At 37.4% G+C, this 21,119-nt stretch overlaps 1 protein-coding gene across 1 annotated transcript in view; it reads left to right on the forward strand.

Moving 5' to 3' along the window:
• The window catches only part of LOC131978859 (diacylglycerol kinase beta), a 142,577-nt gene that overhangs the window by 11,677 nt on the left and 109,781 nt on the right, over positions 1-21,119 (forward strand). The window contains exon 2 of the mRNA XM_059342659.1: positions 14,906-15,312. Coding sequence (XP_059198642.1) covers positions 15,246-15,312 — 67 coding nt within the window. The 5' untranslated portion in view covers positions 14,906-15,245. The remainder of the gene's footprint in view (positions 1-14,905; positions 15,313-21,119) is intronic.

Consider the following 21,119-nt stretch of genomic DNA (forward strand, 5'->3'; position numbering starts at 1 on the left):
CGGGCAGAAGGCAGGACATGATACAGATAACACCATCGTCAATGTAGCTGGTGCAAAACTTGGTCAGCATCGTTTGTTGTTGTTTTTATAGTTTTTCTGCTTCACTCTGAGATGATTGTTTTCTTTCTGTTTGCGCCACAATGATCAACAAACCCTCCTTCGGACAAAACCTGCTCTATTCACACATGGACTCAATCGTACAGTAGCAGAAAGTGGGTATGACTCCAAAGAGGAGACTTGTGGACAGCCATAGGACCCATTTTCATTCAGATATCTTGATGTCAAAGGTTAAGGGACCCCTTTGAAAATGGTCATTTGGGCTCCTTAAATCCACAAGAGACTCAGCTTTCCAGTCATACCCGATTTATGCAGCTCACCGACTGTTAAGGGACCCCAGGATGCACAAAGATTCACATGCAAGAGGACAAAGTAACATTTTTACTGCATGAGAGCTTGTGGAAGGCAGAATATGATGCAGATGTATAAATAACACATTTTACTGCAGGAGAAAAACTGCATGTTTTTACCTTAAAATACATGGGATTTGCATAAATTGGGCGATAGAAATATGATCAACAAACCCTCTTGCTTGCTGTGAATTATCCGATTAATTCCCTGCTCTGTTCAAACTGGAAATGGAGACACAACAGGAGATATCAAGGCCAGACACAATTATCACGTCCACATGTTGTATTAGTCATGACAGACTGCCTGTAGAGTCCTAAAAACTGCACAGTAACTAATATTCCTGAGCTGGATGAAGAGCTGGTTTGTACTCAAACTACTTTCCAATGTGATAAAATGTTAGATTTAAAGGGAGCGAGTTTTAAAAAGGACCACTTCCACTTCCAGACTTTGATCCACTAAGTCCATCAGCGCTCGGGCCGTCCTTCTGGGAAATCAGTGTTTGAGACTCCCTGTTTGACTTTTTAAGCCCTTTATGCACACTCCTTTTCAGTCTGCAACTCTGCTCAAGAAATGAACTCACAGTGTGCAGTTATGATCTCAAAACTACAAATTTACTGGAATCCTTCCGTGCTTGACATTCTGTCATCATATAACGACTCTTAATGGCCCTTCTTTATTGTTCGAGCACTGTGAGCGTTTCTTAAGCATCCTGAGAGCTACAAAGAGCCTAACGAGCCTTTACAGGCGCTAATTTGTGTGAACAAAGCGGAGGAAACCTGCCATAGGATCCAGCTGATTGAAGTGCTTCAGTGACTAATGCTGAAGAATCGTCCCTCTCCTCGTCTCAAGGGTGAAAGACTTAAAAACCTCGGCCCACACGCTCTTCAGCTACTTCATTTCCATATTCTACAGGAGAGTTCTGAATGCGCAGAAGGCGGCGGTGATGATGATGGCGAAGTGAGGATTTCAGGCGCAAACACACAAACAAACACACAGATAGGTCACAGGAAAATGCAAAGCAGACACAAGCTGCAACGCTTTTAATGTCAGGAAACACGCCGACATGTTCACACTGTGTGCGCTGGAGCGTCATGCCTCAGGGATTTGTGGTTTCAAAGAATGTAAACTAGTAGACTTTACAGAACAGAGTTTGGGGTTTGTAAGATTTCTTAGACATGAGTGCGTTTCCTGGGTCAATTAATGAAAATGTGAAGTGATAAGACTGTGGAAATGACTGAATACAGGGTTTATAAGAAGTTTTCCTTTGGAGAAAATTGCACAGTTCCCAATAGATTTCTTTATTTGCATCTATCATGCAGTATGATCAAAGTGAGAAGGAATGTACTTGCTTGATTTGAAGAAAACTGGTTGCAGAAATCTTTTTTTTTTTGCAAAATGTATCAAGGTCTTTATTTGCACATTTGAGAAGATGAACCTTTCCTTCCTTCTTTCTTTAAGTTGGCTACTTTTGTTTCTAAAGCTTGGAAGAAAAACGCCAGGATGGTTTATTTGCCTGGTTTAATTTGTAATATATGATACTATTCTGGTTCTGTCTTGGGTTTACTTCACCTTCCTGCAGCTGCAGCAGGTTGTTATCAGCTCATTCAATGGCCGCTCGCTGTTTTGTTGCATTTCATTTTCATGTTTGTTTGGTTTCGGTACTGAAAAAGCTGCAGTTTTGTTCAGATTCAGATACAAATCTTTCCCGTCATTGTTGGCGTCTTGGTGATGACATCTAAAACTATACGACCACATATATTGTTTTTTTTTCTACCCTGAAATACGTGTCATAGGAGCATTTTCAAAAAAAGTGAGATCAACACAAACGTAACAGTTGCCGTTGTGAAAAGTCTGCTTTTTTGTTTTAGGTTGCAAAACTACTGGTTCTGCATTATAAAAGACAGTTAAAAAAGTAAAATAAATGTATGTTAATGCAAAAAGTAGTTAGAAGGACACTGTAAATGCCAGAAGTGGCATAGTTATGTTGGTTACGTAAAAATGTGAAATGCACTCAAGTTAATTACTTCAAATATAATTTTTACATAGGACACAAATGCCAGTAATGTCACTTCCACATTTGTGTCGTACTTAATTTCTACGGCCACTAGAGGGCACCTCCAATAACATATGTTTAAGCCCATTAAATGAGCTGATAACAACCTGCTAAACCTACTAGAAGGTGGAGTAGGCTCTTAGTGGCCTGATGAATGAATGAATGAATGAATGAATGAATGAATGAATTTTATTTTAGGACAGACAGTACAGAGCCATTAAACATTGCAACATGAGACATGAGAAGATGGTTGTACAAACAGGCTTAGCAGAATTGCTATATTTCACCTGGCTGTCCGTGAAGAGACCTGGGTAGGAAAGATGTTTTTGTAAGATTAAAATGTCTTGTTATATTATTAAAATAGCAATTTTTGCTAAATTTAAAATGCTTTTTTGATATTATAAAACAGCGTTCAGTGGTTGGTTGGGCCGACCTTACCTTGATGGTAGCGCCGGTGCAACTGGCCACTTGTGTAACTGTTTTTGTAAAATTGTCAGTGATTATAAAATAGCAAATTTAGCAATAGTAGGTTGCACCGACCTTACCGTCATGGTAGCACCGGTGCAACTGGCCACTCGTAAGAGATTTTGCTAACTTCAAAATGCTTTTTGATATAATAAAGTTGTTTAAAATTGTTATCTTATAAAATAGCAGATTTAGCTTTTTGATATTATAAAAACAGCGTTGTTTTAAAATGTTTTTGTGTAATTGTCCCATTTTTCAGTGACTTTATGTGTTGGGGGAGTTCATTCCATTCTTTTGTAGCTATATAGCGGTTTGCGTAGAGAAGCGGCTGAGGTAGTAGGTTAGGTTGGAGGCTGGGATGATGGGATGATAACTGTTAATTAACACCCATTCAATAGTGTGATGATAACCAAATTGGCTGATCTGTACTGGGTTTATTATTGTTGCATGATACAATAATAATAAAAAAATCAATCAATCATGCACAGGACACACATAATTAGTAGTAAGAGTTCTGCATGTGTGACGCCAAACACTTTGTATTGAGTAGAAAGCTCTTGTGTGTTGGTGTTCAGGTCTTTGTGTAGCACCCAGGGGGCGTTTGGAGAGCTTGTGTTATTGTGAACACTCTGGCGTCTCATGAGACAATTAGTGTACTCCGGTCCTCTGTGTTACTCCGTTAATGTTCCGACTCCAGCACATTTCAGAGGATTCAACCTCCAGCTTGTCCAAATGGTGGTGCTTTCTGTTTTTGGTGTGAATCGGGCTAAGTACGCTTCCCCTTTATAAACATTTCCATATAAGATTGGTTTCACACGTGTGATTAAAGCCCAGAGGGTTTTACCGGAGTGTGACGTGCAGCTGAGCTCAAGTGTCAGCACAGATTTGAGGTGTAATCCAACAGTTTTAGTCTTAAAATACACACATCTTGATGGAGAACTTGCGCCAAAAATCTGATGCATTTCAAGTTCAGTTGCTGCCACATAGTGCAGGTGCAAACTGGAGCTTGAATTTTAGATTTCTAGAGTTGCTCAGTAAGCGAGCGACCCAGTTATAGCGAGAGGTCTATATTTAGCAAGTGCATGGATCATGAAGATTATCTCAGTGCTGAAAATGACTGATGTTTGACACAGAAAAGCTGCTGCTGGAATCCACTTAATCATATGGTCACAAAGTCCAATGGCTTCCTGCAGCAGACATGCCCACACTGAGCGTGTGTGTGTGTGTGTGTGTGTGTGTGTGAGTGCGCTATCAGGACTTTGTCACCCTCTTCCTGTAGCGAGGCCCGTCGAGCCCACAGCATCCTGCTCAGCTCTCTGCGGGGGAATGTCAGTTAGACGCATCCTGTTCTTTGCTTCCAGTTTTTGAGCTTCTGGTTCTGACGCTTGAACTTGACTGGATCAGGTTTCGGTAACGCTTTATAATAAGGTCCTTAATAACCATTAATTAACAAGTAATAAGGCATTGTTCTCGCTTTGGATCCGGTAGTTGCAAAAAGCATAGTTAACTTATAGTTAACTTATAAAAAATCTGTGGCAACAAAAAACGACAAGATGCTGTTTAAAAAAAAGGGCAGTCAACTGACAAAACACTGAACTAATGAAAGAGATACAGTTATGAAATTCTAATATGAAAGAGAGCTTAAAAGTACTGAATATATATTTATTGTAGAAACAAACAGATTGCTTGACTTAAACTTTAACCTCCAAAATATGTTAATCTTAAAGTTTAAGTGGAATTTTGAGTAATGCTTTATAAAAGGTCCTTAATAACCGTTAATTAACAAGTAATAAGGCATTGTTCTCACTTTAGATCCGGTAGTTGCAAAAAGCATAGTTAACTTATAGTTAACTTATAATAGATGAGCAATAAAGTATATTTTAATATCAATAAGCAAAAAAAATAAGATTAATAATGGCATGGCAAAGACATAATGGGTGGGTCATGGGTGTTTATAATGCCATTATTAACACTTATATAAGCTTATAAACACACAATAATGTTAATAAGCATCTTGTAAGGACTTACAAGGGCCTTATTACTTGTTAATTAATGGTTATTACAAGGACCTTAATATAAAGCGTTACCCAGGTTTCTGTTTACTTCATTTCTCTTCAGTGTTATTACTGTAATCATCATCAGAGTCCTAATTTGGCAGTGCTGCTCGCTCCGCACTCTTCATGTCTTGGAACGTGTCGGTGGTGGTGAATGTGTAGACACAACAACAGCAGACTGGAGCGGTGCGTTGGACTGGACTTAATGGTAATTAAACGGTCCACCTCCAGCTTCCTGCTGTCTTTGGTTTAGTCAAAGGGATTCGGAGGACAAGTTAACATATTTATTTGTCATATATTTCTTCAAAGAAATCATATGTTTACATTTCTGCAGACCACAGAGGCGTTAATCTGAAATGTTTTTTCTCACACGATATTTCAGGGATGCCCAGAGGAAATTACTTAAACTTTGTCACAGATGTCAACTTAAAATTGGCACAAACATCCACTTGAGAATGCCATTAAGTATTACTTATATTCTGTAGAGAGGAAGAAGCCTTTTTTTTGAGGATGAAGTTATTAGATTTAGGTTAAAGGTCAAAATTTAATTGGAGTCAATAATGAATTGATTAGAGTTTAGAGGTAAAAGGTTAAGGTCACTGTGATCTTTTGTCTGTCCCATTCTCGCGACATGTTGTATCAGGAACACCTCGAGAGAATTTCTTCAAATTTAAAACAAATGCCAACTTTGACTCAAGGATGAACTGATTTTGGAGGTAGACTTTTTAATCTGTCCCATATGTGTGACCTTGATATCTCAGAAACCTCCTCAAGGGAGTTTATTCAAATTTGTCACAATTATCGATAAATCTAATAATAATAATATTAATACATTCCAAACTGGCACAAACATCCACTTGGACTCAATGATGAAGTTATTAGATTTGGAGGTTAAAGGTCAAAATCATTGTAATGTGACCTTGTGTCTGTCCCTGTTCTCATGAACATGACATCTCAGGAATGCCTTGAGAGAATTTCTTCAAATTTAAATCAAATGTCTATTTGGAGTTAAGAACTGATTACATTTTGGAGGTTATTGGTCACTGTGACTTTCCATATGTCCCATTTTTGTGAATGCAATAATTCAGAAAAACCTTGAGGGATGTCTAGTTGGACTGAAGGATGTACTGAGTAGATTTTGAAGGTCAGGGATCAAAGTTTAAAGTAATTCTGACCTCACATCTGTCCCATTCTTACAAACGTGATATCTCTGAAACGGATCAAGGGAATTGTTTTAAATTTGTCACAAGCATCTACTTGGACTCAAGGATGAACTGATTAAGTTTTGGGGGTCATAGGTCAAATGTCACTGTACTGTGGCCCCGCGTCTGTCCCATTCTTGGGATCACGATGTCTCGGGTGTGCCTCAAGGGAATTTCTTCAAATTTGTCACAAACATTCACTTGACTCAAAGATGAACTGATTAGATTTTGGAGGTTGAAGGTAAATGCACTGAGGTACTGAGACCTTGTGTCTGTCTTATTCTTGTGAACGTGTTATCTCATGAGTACTTTGAGGACATTTCTTCAAATTTGTCACAAAATTCGGTAACACTTTATATTAAGGTCCTTGTAATAACCATTAATTAACAAGTAATAAGGCCCTTGTAAGTCCTTACTAGATGCTTATTAACATTATTGTGTGTTTATAAGCTTATATAAGTGTTAATAATGGCATTGCAAACACCCATGACCCACCCATTATGTCTTTGCCATGCCTTTATTAATCGTATTTTGTTTGCTTATTGATATTAAAATATACTTTATTGCTTATCTATTATTGCTTAACTATAAGTTAACTATGCTTTTTGCAACTACCGGATCTAAAGCAAGAACAATGCCTTATTACTTGTTAATTAATGGTTATTAAGGACCTTATTATAAAGCATTACCCAAAATTCCACTTAAACTTTAAGATTAACATATTTTGCAGGTTAAAGTTTAAGTCAAGCAATCTGTTTGTTTCTACAATAAATATATATTCAGTACTTTTAAGCTCTCTTTCATATTAGAATTTCATAATTAAATACATTAACAGTTTGCATAGGCACACTATAAATGTGAACTGTATCTCTTTCATTAGTTCAGTGTTTTGTCAGTCGACTGCCCTTTTTTTAAACAGCATCTTGTCGTTTTTTGTTGCCACAGATTTTTCAAGCAGCCGGATCACTCTAATGAACATAATGTGCTGTGGAGGTGTAAATAACTCCCTTCTTTTTCTCTTTCTCTTTCTTTCTTCACACCAAGAGGCTCTGTGAGTCACTGACACTTGTTAAAACCACAGCAGTGAGGCAGCAGAGCTGAAGGAGGCTCAGACAACCGACTGTACTTTTGGTCTGTTTTTTCACTTGCTTATTATTATTGAGGACATTAAGGTAAAAGCTGCAGAGAAGCCTTATAGGAATACTTAGTAATATTTAAAAAAATAAATGTATTCACTTTCTGGCAGAGATGCAAAGATTGACACCAATCCTCGGTGCCTTGCCATGTCTCTACACTGTCATTCAATATGTGCTGTGTGTGAGTCTGAGTGTGTGTTTGTGTGCGTGCGTGTCTATGTGCGTGTGTGTGTACATACAGATGTGTATGTGGGGGAGGGAGGGGTGGGTTTTGTCATTTTATTGTCTGTTTTTAATTCTTATTCTTTTTTTTGTAAAGCACTTTGTGTTACATTTCTATGTATGAAAAGCGCTATGTAAATAAAGTTTGATTTGATTTGATTTGAATCACAATTTTAAATTGTGCTTAAAAATCTAAAGTGCAAACGCTTCACCCGATTCAAATGTTTTCAGCCGTTATCATCCCATAAGTTTGGCCGAGTCGCAGCCAGCTCCACCTGCTGGTTGGCCAGTAGATCATTATCAGGCCATTCACGTATTTACATGACCAACATAACTATATCACTTCTGTTGCTCATGTCATCCTTGCAACATTTGGCATTAACATGCATTTATTTTTACTTTTTAAAGATATTTTTTGGGCATTTTGTAGCTTTATTGACAGGAGAGATATTGAGAATGAAAGGGGGAGATATGCGGGAAATATTTTTACTTTTTTAACCATCTTTTATAACGTCTAACCCAGATGTTTTCCCCTAACCTTACAGAAGTAGTTTTGTAGTGTAAATCGTAAAGAAACACTCATCTGGACCTACTGCCCATTCTTACAGGTTGACTGCTATTGATAACACCCATTCCATCGTGTGAAAACATTTGACCTGCTGTAGCTGCTAGGCTATATTTAGATTGTATTTCTTTTCAAACTAAGGTAACACCTTTTTGCTTTGTCTGCTGTGTTTAGTGTTTGCATACTACACACTTTTCTTTATTATTTGGACGTATAAAACATAAATAAAAAATAGTTTATATAATATGAATCACTATAAGTTGCTCTGAGGACAGGAGGTGGATGGGTGGGAGACTACAGTTCGTGTCTAGTGCGAAAATCAAAGTTGAGGATGTTATATGAGGCATTTATGTGCATATATTTTACTTTATGAACTGTGTTTTGTAACAGCGTACCAGGAAGTTTTTTTTACCCTAACCTTAGAGAAGTGTTTTTGTTGTGAGTTACCTCAATGTAACTGCTTTGTTTTCAGCCAGCGGCCATTAAAATAGTCTGATAACAACATACTCGACCTGCTAGAAGGTGCAGCAGACACTCATAACTCCCTTTAAATCTTGTGATAACGTTTGAAACGGCTGATCAGACCCAACATCTGCCCAGTTCCCTGTGTTGTGGCTCCAGCTTCTATTTTTAGCCTTTTTATTTAAGGTACAGATCTGAACTTAACTTGAAACTGGCACAAACATCCACTTGGACTCAAGGGTGAATTGATTCAAGTTTTTGGGTTAAAGGTTACGGTCACTGTGATCCTGTGTTTGTTCCATTCTCGTTTACGTGAGGTCTCAGAAATGCCTCGAGAAAATTACTTAAAATTTGTCACAAATGTCAACTTGGACTCAAGGATGAACTGATTAGATTTTGGAGGTCAAAGTTTAAAGTCACTGTGAGCTGACAGCTTTCCCATACTTGTGACGTGATATCTCAGGAACCCCCTCAAGGGAATTTCTTCAAATTTGCCACAAATGTCAACTGAAAATTGGCACAAACATCCACTTGGACTCGAGGATGAAGTTATTAGATTTAGGTTAAAGGTCAAAATCATTGTATTGTGACCTTGTGTCTGTCCCTGTTCTCATGAACATGACATCTCAGGAATGCCCTGAGGACATTCCTTTACATTTGACACAAACATTTAGTTGGACTTAAGGATGAATTGAGAAGTAGTTTTGTAGCATAATAGTAAGGAAACTGCAGCCTTTTACGTAAATGTAACTGCTTTATTTTCAGCCAGCGGCCATTGAATAGGCTGATAACAACATACTCGACCTGCTAGAAGGTGAAGCAGACACTCTTAACTCCCTTTAAATCTTGTGATAACGTTTGAAACGGCTGATCAGACCCAACATCTGCCCCGTTCCCTGTGTTGTGGCTCCAGCTTCTATTTTTAGCCTTTTTATTTAAGGTACAGATCTGAGAGCTGTATTGATCTTCTCCTCCAGCTCTCATTACACAAAACCTACGGGCATATTTCTCAAACTATTGAAGTATTTCTTTAAATGCTGCAGAGCTGTGGTGAATAAAAATGTGTTTTGTGGTTGGAGCAGACAGACACACTGAGGACATAAGGTCCCGACTGATGCATATCTGCTGGTAGTGACCGCAGAGCTCCTCTCTGCCTCTCCGTCTCTGTCGCGGTGTTCCTCTTTGTCGTGCACTCCACTCAGTGACGTCATAGTTGCCGGGCAACCTGACGAGCAAAACAGAATCCCTCTCCGCTCAGAGGGGAGGCCCCCGTACTCCTGATTGGCACGTGCTCCTCTCTCTCTCTCTCTCTCTCTCTCTCTCTCTCTGTTTCCCCGTCACGCTCTCTCAGTATATTCATATAGATCTCCTCTTTGTTCCCTGTGCGATGGGAGCATCACGAAACATGTGCAGCCTGTTAGAACATGCCACCGGCTGTCCACGCCGTAGCCCGGGAGCGAGGAGAGCAGCTGAGAAACAGAGAGAGGGGACGGAAAGTAAGAGCACTGATTCACTGTTGGCTGAGAGGAGGAAATGGAGGGTGGGAAGACTCGTAATGTATTGTTTTCCTGAACAGAAAAAGTGAATTCATGTGGAGTTTTGCCTCTGCAGATAATTTAGCTTCTACCTCTGCACAGAGACGTTTATTATTAAAGATAATATATACATAAATAAATGCAGAGATGTTCAGGAGGTATACTGATGAGGACTCGGAGGTCATGTGCTCCGTTTTTGTTTTTTGGGGATTTTTGGGGAAGTTAACGTCCCACAGTAAGACAGACAATCGAATTATTGTTTTTTAAGTTGTGAATTTTTTCACCTATTTTTGCAGTTTTTTCTCTCTTGCTGGTGTTGTTGTTATTCCGTTCCTCTTATATGTGTGTTTTCCATGTTGTGGTGACATAAATCTGTTTCCACAGTCACATTGTGGGGACTTGCCTTCCTTATGGGGACAACTATACAAGTCCCCATATCATATCAATTACTGTTTAGGGTATTATCGTCAATTATTAAATATTAGGGGCATATCTGTGTTTAACATAAGGTTTTGTGTTTGGAAAAATCTCCAGGAAATGACTGGAAGTCACTGTCTAAAGTGATGGAAACACAACGTGTGTCTTTGTGTGTTGCTGTTTATTACTCATGTTGTGGGGACATAAATCTGTTGATACAGTCACGTTGTGGGAACTCACCTTCCTTATGGGGACAAAATACAACTCTCCATCTCGTAAATCATCAAATTTTAGTATGAAAACTGAGTTCAGTGTTGGGTTTAGGGTTATAAAATGTTCATAAATGTTAGTCAATATTTGGCCTCGAAAGGGATGGAAACACAAAGTGTGTGTGTACTTTAGTGTGTATTACTAGCATTGTGGGGACATAAATGTGTTGATACAGTCACATTGTGGGGGCTCACCTTCCTTATTGATCAAAGTCATAATGTAAATCAATACATTTATGGGTAAAGACTGAGTTTAGGGTAAGGATTAGCCAAGTAGTGGTTAGGGATAGATTTAGGGAAAGTCTCTATGAAATGTTAAGTCCCTTCAAAACACGAGTCCCCACATCGTAAATCATTAAATGTCAGTTTAACGTTAGGTCAGGATTCAGGTTAGGAAAAGTCTCCTGAAAAATAATGTAAGTCAATGTTATGTCTTCTTAAGAGATGGAGACACAACATGTGTGTGTTGTGTATTGCTCAGTTTGTGGGGACATAAATCTGTTTACATATTCATGTTGTGGGGACTTGCCTTCCTTATGGGGACAAAATACAAGTCCCTGTAACGCAAATCTTTATATTTGACTGTAAAGACTTTGGTTACTGTCAGGGTTTGGTGTTATGGAAAGAAAATGAATGTAATGTCCTGAGTGAGCTAAACACCACGTTTGTGTGTGTTGGTGTGTATTACTCATGTTGTGGGGACATAAATCTGTTGTCACATTGGGGGGAATTACCTTCCTTATAGGGACAAAATGCCATAACATAAATCTGTGTGCCATGTGTGTGTGTGTGTGTGTGTGTAAATGTGTATTACTCATGTTGTGGGGACATAAATCTGTTGATACAGTCTCACTTTGGGGACTCACTTTCCTTATGGGGACAAAAATCCATAAAATAACATAAATCTTTATTTTTTTGTGTAAAGACTGGGCTAAAAGTGAAATTATTCTCAGGGTAAGGTTAGTGTTGAAGAAAGCCTGATGTCCTTAGTGATGTAACGCAACATTGTTACATATGTACATAAAAATAAGTTTTAATGTGCATTTTTTAAATGACAAACGAGTGAATTCTCCTCATTGAACCTGATCTGTGAGAGGTTAAGAACACCACTGCACTAAATATTGATTGAAATGGTTAGTAATGGAGTTATTGATGAAATATAAACAATTTTTATTGGGATTTTTTTAGTTTCTGACACTTTTGGATGATTAAACATTTTAAACAGGTTATTGCTGTTCCTGAAAAAACTAACATAACAGGAGGGTTAAAAGGCCAATAATCTATAGACTTTAGAGTGTGTATTCTTCAGCTGTGTGTGTGTGTGTGTGTGTGTGTGTCTAAACCAGGGGTGGGCAATTAATTTTCCCAAGGGGCCACATGACCAATACCACGAAGGTTGAAGGGGCCGGACCAAAACTCTGAACTAAATTCTGCTCAATATTAATGTAATCGCTTTATAAAATACAGTAAATTATCTGGTTTTGAGCTTCTACTGATAGGAATACATGTCATGATGAGACTGTTAATGTGGAGTAAATCAAATATAGCAGTAAAAAGTAGTAACACAACTGTAAATGACCTTTAGCAAGGTTCCTATTTATGTTTTTGCATTATATAGCTTGTTTTTTCATGTTTGTACATTTTCACGGTGTTTTACAATGTTGTGATGTTTTTATTTTGAAAAGGTGTCGTCCAGTGTAAAACGGGTGCTTTAATTTTGAAAGGTAGTGAACGGTTAAATGAAAACACGAACGGTAAATAATAACGAGTGCGTTGTAATTCATATAAAGTTGATATAAAGTATGAAAAAGGCTTCTATAGTGCCTGACAGGAACAAGGTTTGTTAGAGTTTATTTTATTCTGTCATATATATTAGTGGCTATATTTGTTGTCTTAACTATAGTAAAAGTGCTTGTTAGCTCTAGTGCTAATGATAATGTTTGCTATTTTTTTTATCAAAATAAAAGCACTGCGGTTATATTGATTTCTAATTTCTGGGTAACCTCACGTGGGCCGCCCAGTGCCCAGGTCTGCTCTAAACCTTCCTCTTCTATAATCTCTGTCTCTTCTATGCAAACTGCTGTCACAGAGAGTCTGACCACATTCAAATCAGCTCATCTGTCATCAGAGAGAGACAAACTGCAGACACGCTCATGCTGTTTAAAATACTCTGATCCTAAATGATCCAGTTTAGAGATCATGGTTAAAGGAAGTTTCATTGTCATTTTTTTATCGCTCTTCCCACTTTAAAAAACACTGGAAGTAAATTTATCAGCAGCATTATACGTTTTTCTTTGTATTCCACACCGTGTCGCCCAAAGAAAAGATTAATAATGCATCTTTTTCTTCTGCAAAAACACCTATTTTTAAAAGTGCATTTTCCAAAACTAAATGCATCCAAACACACGTTGACTCAAACAGATTCATATATAAAACATATGTCTGGAATCACAAGTGTGATGATTTTATGTTAATCCAAACTCTGAAGAGAGAATTAAAATGTCTCTCTCTATCTCTCTCTCTCTCTCTGTCTCTCTCTCTCTCTGTGGAGAACCTTTTCTAAAAATAATCTGTTTTTATTACCCTGGTGAATTTGAGTTAGTCACCCATGCTTTTATCTTTTCTCTCTCTGGGAACTTAGTGTTCTCTGGCGTCAGTCGAAAGTCTCGAAAGCTCCAATTTACACAAAAGACACAAGAAGAGCGAGAATCCTGATGGACAAAACAGCCAGAAGACGATTTACACCTTTATATCAAAGACACGAAGACATGTTACTTTCACAGGGCTCACTTATAAATCTGCATCAAAAAACTGTCAAATAAATATAAATTAATATTGTTTTCCAACTTTACTGAGTTAAATATTCACCCCACACCACTCCTTTTTTTAAACAATATTTTTTTATTGAAATTCATACATTCACATCGACAAAATAAAATCATAATAATACATAAATTATATCTATAAAATAAATTACATCATGCCAATAATAATAATTAAGACAATAATAATATCAGACTATAAATTAACTAACTAAAAAACTAAAAAAAAACTAACTAAAAACTTTAAGCAACTAAAACATTAATTAAAAAATAATTTTAAAAAGTAATTCATAATAAAATATATAATTAGTAAACAAATTAGTAGAATAGTAAGGTAAAATAACAGGCCTCACAGTAATATATATATATATAATAAATATATGAAATAAAATAGAGTAAAATCCTCCATAAATACAAATATGAATTCATTTTCAGAATTTTAATCCTTTAGATGCCAGTTTGTTTACATGATATATCAAAAATAGAATTTAGGAAATTATTTCCAATATTATTTTCTGAGACAAATTGAGCTTTAAACTGAACATTGGCACCAATAAAATAATAAGAAAAAATATTTTAAAAATGATTTTCATGTGTAGTTTTCTGCTTTTACTCAAAACATCCACAGACACCCGTCTGTTTAAAATAAAGTCTGATTGGACTGATTGGAGTTATCAGACAGACTAGATATCTTTAAGTTTACATTTCTGTTATTATGGTTTTAGGACCTGAACACCATGACAGTTTAGTAAATGTTGATGTCATTTCTGCAAACTAAATCAAAACTGAATCAAGATTCTGTTATTTCATTGCAAATTTCTCGCCTCAAATGTTTTCAGAAACACATGATAGAGGTTGTTTAGCTGTAAAAAGACAAAGTTTATGAAAACGAATCGCTCTAACGTGCATGTCAGCGTCCCTTCTGCTTCCTGTTTTAGTTTCGCTATCAGCTGCAGAAGTGAGATGCATGTTGACATAAAGCAGAATTACTGTTTAACTAAAGTGCACAAGATTGAAAACTATAAATTCTGTCCAGTGAGTCCAAACAGATTCTTCTCCCTCAGCGATCTTTTTCCTGCTTCATCACTCTCCTCCTCCTCTGCTGTAAATCTGCTGCTGCCCCTCCTTCTCTCTCCTCCTCCTCCTCCTCCTCCTCCTCTGTCTTTAAAGCCACTTTCAGATGTCACAGATTTTATAACAAAGAGCTTTTCACATATTTCATATTTTACACACCGTCTAGAGAAGCTTGATGATCATGTTAATTAATGTTTTTTTCTGTTTCTCTCTCTCTGCAGGTCAGAAGGTGTTTTTAGTTGCAGACCTGCTGAGAAACTTCGAGTCATGAGGACTGGTTCATCACTGTGACAGACATTCGCCATTCGTCCTTTTTCTTATTTTATTTTGGAATTATAAGTTTGGAGCAGCAGGACGTGACAGCAGCAATAGCATTATCTGTTCCTCGTGGTTGTAAAGAGGCAGAGATGACGTCCCAGACCCTCTTCACCTCACTGTTTTTACACAACTTGACCCGAGGATAACCATCACCCCGCCCCACCCATCTCCCCGCTGAAGCGCCACTTGTGGACCGACAAACCCTCCCGGACGCAGAGCCCCGCCCCCCGGGCCTCAGGCAGTATGGGAGACGGGAGCTGGGTGTGTCTGAGCCCAGCCGAGTTCAGCCAGCTGCAAAAATACAGCGAGTGTGAGTACAAACAGGCCTCAGTCTGCGGTTTGTTTGTGTTGTTTTGTGTGTGTGTGTGTGGGTGTACTTACCAACCTATCCAACAGTGGACTTTATTAGCAAACATACACCAACAGGGGACCTCAAAGCCAACAGAGGACATTTTAATAATCATGATTTAAATAATGCTGAAATCTCGAGAGCTTAAAAAAAAACATTTTTAGTATAGAAGGGACCTGCAGCTCTTTGAGTGTTTGAGTCCATGCTCAGCGCTGCCCCTGCAGGCTGCAGCAGGTATTACAATGACACATTCACACACGTTGTTCACAACGATGCAGTCTTTGATATTAGCGCATGAAGTTTATACTGAATTTCAGTTTTGATATTTAATTTTATGGCCATGATTAGTTGTTTAAATATTTGTATCACAGAGAAATGTGTAAATCTTGATAATATTAAAGTTAAAGTATCTGTTTTTCTAGGTAGAGATCACTCAGGGATGCAAGCCCCTGCTTGGCAATTGACCCCCAAAAATCAGAGTCAGAATCAGAAGACTTTATAATCATTGCACCAATGGTACAATGAACACTACACATACATGCAAATGCTCATTCACACTCAATTATGACAAAAAAAATGCTGCTGTTGCTGTATAAAAATAAACTATGTTGAAAATGAATAACATTAACATATTTTTAAAAAAGATACTGTAGTACTGTTATCAGGGTTATTGCACAGGATTCCAGTATATGTATAAATAAATATGAGTATCAAAGTTATAAATAAAAAGCACATTAACTGTAATATCTGGAGAAAAAAGTGAGATTTCTACTGAAGTCGAGACTTGGTTTGTTGGCAATATAGGAATCCGTGTGTGTGTGATGCTGAAAAGCTTTATTTGCAAAAAAAACAAATCATGTGGTGTTCTTGCTATAGCCTGTCAGATGCTTTATGCAACTCTATAGCAAAAGAATGCATCAACAGATTTAAATATATTTACATCCCAGAAGCCACAGATGTCACTAATACGACATGTAAAGCAACACTGAACACTGAGACTTCAGTCAGCTGGTCTGATGTTGAGTGGAGGTGGAAGTTCTCTCTGGAATTAGTGTTTTTTTAAGCCAAACCCTATTCTTTTTACCTACCCTTTACCAAAGTCTTTGTTGAATTTCACAATAAGAACGGGTTGCAGAAAGTCAGAAACATTCATATTCATCTTCTTTCTGGTTCAAAAATGTAGGGATCCCATGTGTCAGTGGTTGCAGAAGGTTAGACAGTTTTTTTAATGTATCAATGTAGGAGGAAGATCTAATTGTTTGTGGCAAATTATTATTATTCCATAATTCACGGCGAACATGCTAAGTGCTCTTAGATTTGACGTGGCTGTGCAGGACGGAGAGCAGTGTTTTACAAGTCACAGTGACACTGTCACGACTTCAGTCTGGATGTTTTGGTGTCACGTCATTCTTCCAGGTTATTTCCCCTCATTAACCTACAGGACGAGCCTCTTCTCCCTCTACCGCATTTGTTAGTCAAAAGAGCTTCTGTCCTCTCCGGTATTACGCTCTCACGTGAGCTTTCCAGTGGAGGAATCACACAGTCGAAATAAATCATTGTTTTATAGAACCATAACAGGTCAGACTGTCACTGGCTGGAGAGTTACTGCTTCAATTTATATGTGTATCTGTGGGCTCATGCATGTCTGGATTCATACTGAAACAATATTTAACATGAGACACAAGTGATTCATGATGACATTCTACATGCCAACATGCACATACGGACGCTTCAGGAATCCTTGGCGTCATTATTAATGCACTGTTTTGTCACTTTTGGATGTGCAGAGTTGTCAGAATTCACACAAAACTACTTGGTTATGCTTAGGAAAAGATTGTGCTTTATTTTTAAATAAAGACAAAATTAAATCTTTATTTCACAGACAGAAACTGAATGGTAACACTTAACAATAACCATCATTTATAAATTGTAAACAGATTTTAGAGTTTATTAATGTTTAATCATCATTTACAAACCGTATCAAGGCCATTTAGAATGGTAAATACATCATTTATTAATGTTTAACTAACTAAATCATTTATAAATGGCAAATAGATGGTATATTAATGTAAGTTGATAGTTACTTTAACATTAACAAACAATTGAATAATAATGAATAGTTTATTCATAGTTTTAGTTACACTCATTATAACATTTTTAACACCATATTAAGTATGTTAATGATTTTGAAATTATTCATACATCTTTAAGAAATTGGTTGAAAACATTTAACAGTTAAATATGTATAGCACTTTGTAAATGGTTAATAATTGCTTTATAAACCATCCATAAACATGACTTAGTTGGTTATTGTAAAGTGTTACCAACTGAATTAATACCTCATCAAATATATTTCAGCTACTTTGTACCTCGATTTCAGTGCATATCTGCCTCTCTAGTGTCCATTTTATATACAGTACAGGCCAAAAGTTTGGACACACCTTCTCATTTAATGCGTTTCCTTTATTTTCATGACTATTGACATTGTAAATTCATCAAAACTATTAATGAACACATGTGGAATTATGTACTTAACAAAAAAGTGTGAAATCACTGAAAACATGTCTTATATTCTAGTAAGCAAAGGGTGGTTACTTTGAGGAATCTAAAATACAAGACATGTTTTCAGTTATTTCACACTTTTTTGTTAAGTACATAATTCCATATGTGTTCATTCATAGTTTTGATGCCTTCAGTGAGAATCTACAATGTAAATAGTCATGAAAATAAAGAAAAACACATTGAATGAGAAGGTGTGTCCAAACTTTTGGCCTGTACTGTACTTCATCTCCAATTAATATTTAAAAAAACATTGTATGCATCAAGTTAAATGTAACTATTAAGGGTTTAAGGATAATTCTACATAAGAAGGTGTGGAAATATGGCATTCTTCTTTAGATGTGATAATGAATTAAAGTCATAATGACAGATTGGTGGAGCCCTGGTCGACCTGCTCCATGGTGGAGGATTTTCCAGCTTCCAGTGTGTCTCTACAGTGAGACAGCTCTCAGGAGAGGACTCCAGAATAATGCAGTCCTGGTCCTCACCTCTCTGATGCTGCTGTCGTCGAGGTCGGGCAGTGTTTCTGTTTTATGAGGCCGGCTGCAGTGGAGGAGGACGATAATGGAAACATGATGAATGTGCAGGCCGGGAAGAGCCCTGCAGGCCGGGGAGGTCTCATTTTTACTGATAGGGTGAGCAGAGAGAGACAGGACGGCTCGAGTATCAGCAGCCGATCAATCAAGGACTTAATGAAGGACGTTTCTCTCCGGAGACACAAGAATGTGAAGCTGTGGAGCTAAAGAGCTGCTGTCATTAGGAAGACACATAATCAAATACAACTCAGAGCATCAGTTCATCTATTGATGCATCATTTCACTTCTGTCTTCTCAAATGTCAGGATGCTATTTGATTTGATAGTAAACTTCATATTTTGGACTTGACGTGAAACCACAAGACAATTGATTGATAAAATAATCAGCAGATTAATTAGTGGTGAAAATGCTCATTAGTTCAGCCTCTAATTGAATCATTGAGAGCTGCAGCAGTTTGGTGATTCATTGATTAGTCAACGAGCAGAAATTAATTCTGATAAATGCTTATTCATTTCATTTATTTGGATGATGTCACTATGTTATTGTGTGCCCTCCTGTTGAATCACAGGCATTTTTCTTTTTTTTTTTTATCACTTAAAAGTCTATGTAAAGATGCCAAAAATATTTCAGAGTTAGCTGTCGCACATTTAGTTTGGTTAAAAAATAATGATTTATTGAATTAATGACTGAACCGATGGATGGATTAAACCAATTAAAAAACAAAAAAACAAGAAATATAATTGTTCTTTAGTTAATCCAAATGATTTAGTCTCTTTAGTGACTCTTGGGTCGGGTTCTTTATGTGTTTGAAGGTCCAAAGTTTCTAAAAGATTTTCTTTTCTTTATAGAAATATAACAGAGGTCCATAACAAGTTGTAGAACTTATCCACACAAGCACAGGTATTTTTTTTTTTTTACAACCGTAGAGTTTTCTGTGTTTTACAGCTTTCGTCTACATGCAAACTGCAATTAAGAACATTGAAAACTGAGATTGTGAAAATCTGTTCACAGAGTTTTTGTCTTGCGACATCACTGTGTCTGTTGTTATTTCCTTTATGAGGCGTCACAATGAGGAGATAATTCAGGTGGATATTTTAGTGCTGGTTCTCCGTTTGCTAACAGTCAAACAACAAACGTCCAGTTACTCTTCCACTATATCGAGGAACAGAGTCAGTTGCTTTAGACCGGGGAGTCTGATGCAACAGACCTGAAAGTTTTCTGTCCAGACTTTACGGCTGCAACTTCTAATGTCTGTCAGCAGATCAGGCAGGAGAAGTTTCTACTGAACGGGTCTGAAAAGTTGCTGTTCAGAAAACATTCAAACAGCCAGAGATAATGGCACTTGAGCTTTTTTCAGGCTTCTAGTTATATATGTGGAGAGAAAAATGAATTTAGGATAATACCGGTGTATGTGTAGACAAGGCTTTAAACCAGAGCTGGGCATCAGGCTTGTGTCTGTCCCTTTCCGGCCGCGTGATGTTACCCAGAAATTAGAAATCAATAAAACCAATTTTATTTTGAAGGCGGTTTACGCATGCGTGCGTGCGTGTGTTTGTGCATGCGTGCAGTACCTGCACAGAAACAATAACCTTCTGACCTTGTTAAAAACACTAATTGCTTTTTGCCTAAATTTAATAAATTGCAGGTTTTCTGCATAACATACATGCTCTATATTGTGTTTGTGGTGTGAGTGTATGTTGTGTTTAAAATAAATGGAAAAGTGAGATAATAATTGGAGTTTTTCCTGCTATATTAGAGTTACTCCACTTTAACATTCAGTCTTATCATAACATGTATTCTACCAGCTCAAAACTAGATAGTTTACTGCATTTTATAAAGTGATGGAATTAATATGGAGCAAAATTTAGTTCAGAGAAAATCTGTGACGGGAGACTTGTGCCAATTACAGGTCAGTTCAGAAAAAGAAATAGCATCCCTATGGGCTGTTTTGCCAGTTCAGATGTGCTGGCACGGTCTCTTGAGATTTTGAAAGCCTTATTCAGTTAATAACACATATTGTTGATGGCGTCCTCTAGTGGCTGTAGTTAGTATGACACCAAGGCCGAAGTGACGTTACTGAGTGTGAAAGTGAAGAAAACAAAGTATAAAACACGAAAATGTAATCTTAATAAACCAGGATTTTCACCAGCCAAGATCTCCAACCTAAACAACAGAATATACCGTTTGTCAGCACCACCCATAGACTCCTATGAGCGTTTCATGCACACGTCATAATACATACACGTACGGTTTACGGTTGTAAATGAAGCTGTAGTTTCGGTGAGTTTAGGCTACAAAACCAGCGAGCTAGGTTTAGGGCAGAAACCTTGACAAAACACTACAACCTCTTTTGTGCTTTTTTTTTAAGTGGCTCTCCTGCAGGACTTTAAATCTGATGAAAAGACGATTATTGACGCTTTAAATTGTCTGTCATGTTTGGTTTTAGATCAGCGAACAAACAGCAGCACCGTGATTCTCTGTGAGCAGAATCTAGTTCGGAGTATCTCATGTGGCCTCTCGGGGATAATGAACTGCCCGCCCTGCCTTTAAGTGTTTGAGATGGTTTAGGTGATAATCCACCAGAAAGTGTCCCAGTTTACCTGCCGTCAGCTTGCATGAATTCAGCTCCAGCTGACTGATTAATTCACTAATTGTTTCAGCCTTCCTATGCAG

This window comes from Centropristis striata, chromosome 10, assembly GCF_030273125.1.
Source record: "Centropristis striata isolate RG_2023a ecotype Rhode Island chromosome 10, C.striata_1.0, whole genome shotgun sequence".
Lineage (NCBI taxonomy): Eukaryota > Metazoa > Chordata > Actinopteri > Perciformes > Serranidae > Centropristis > Centropristis striata.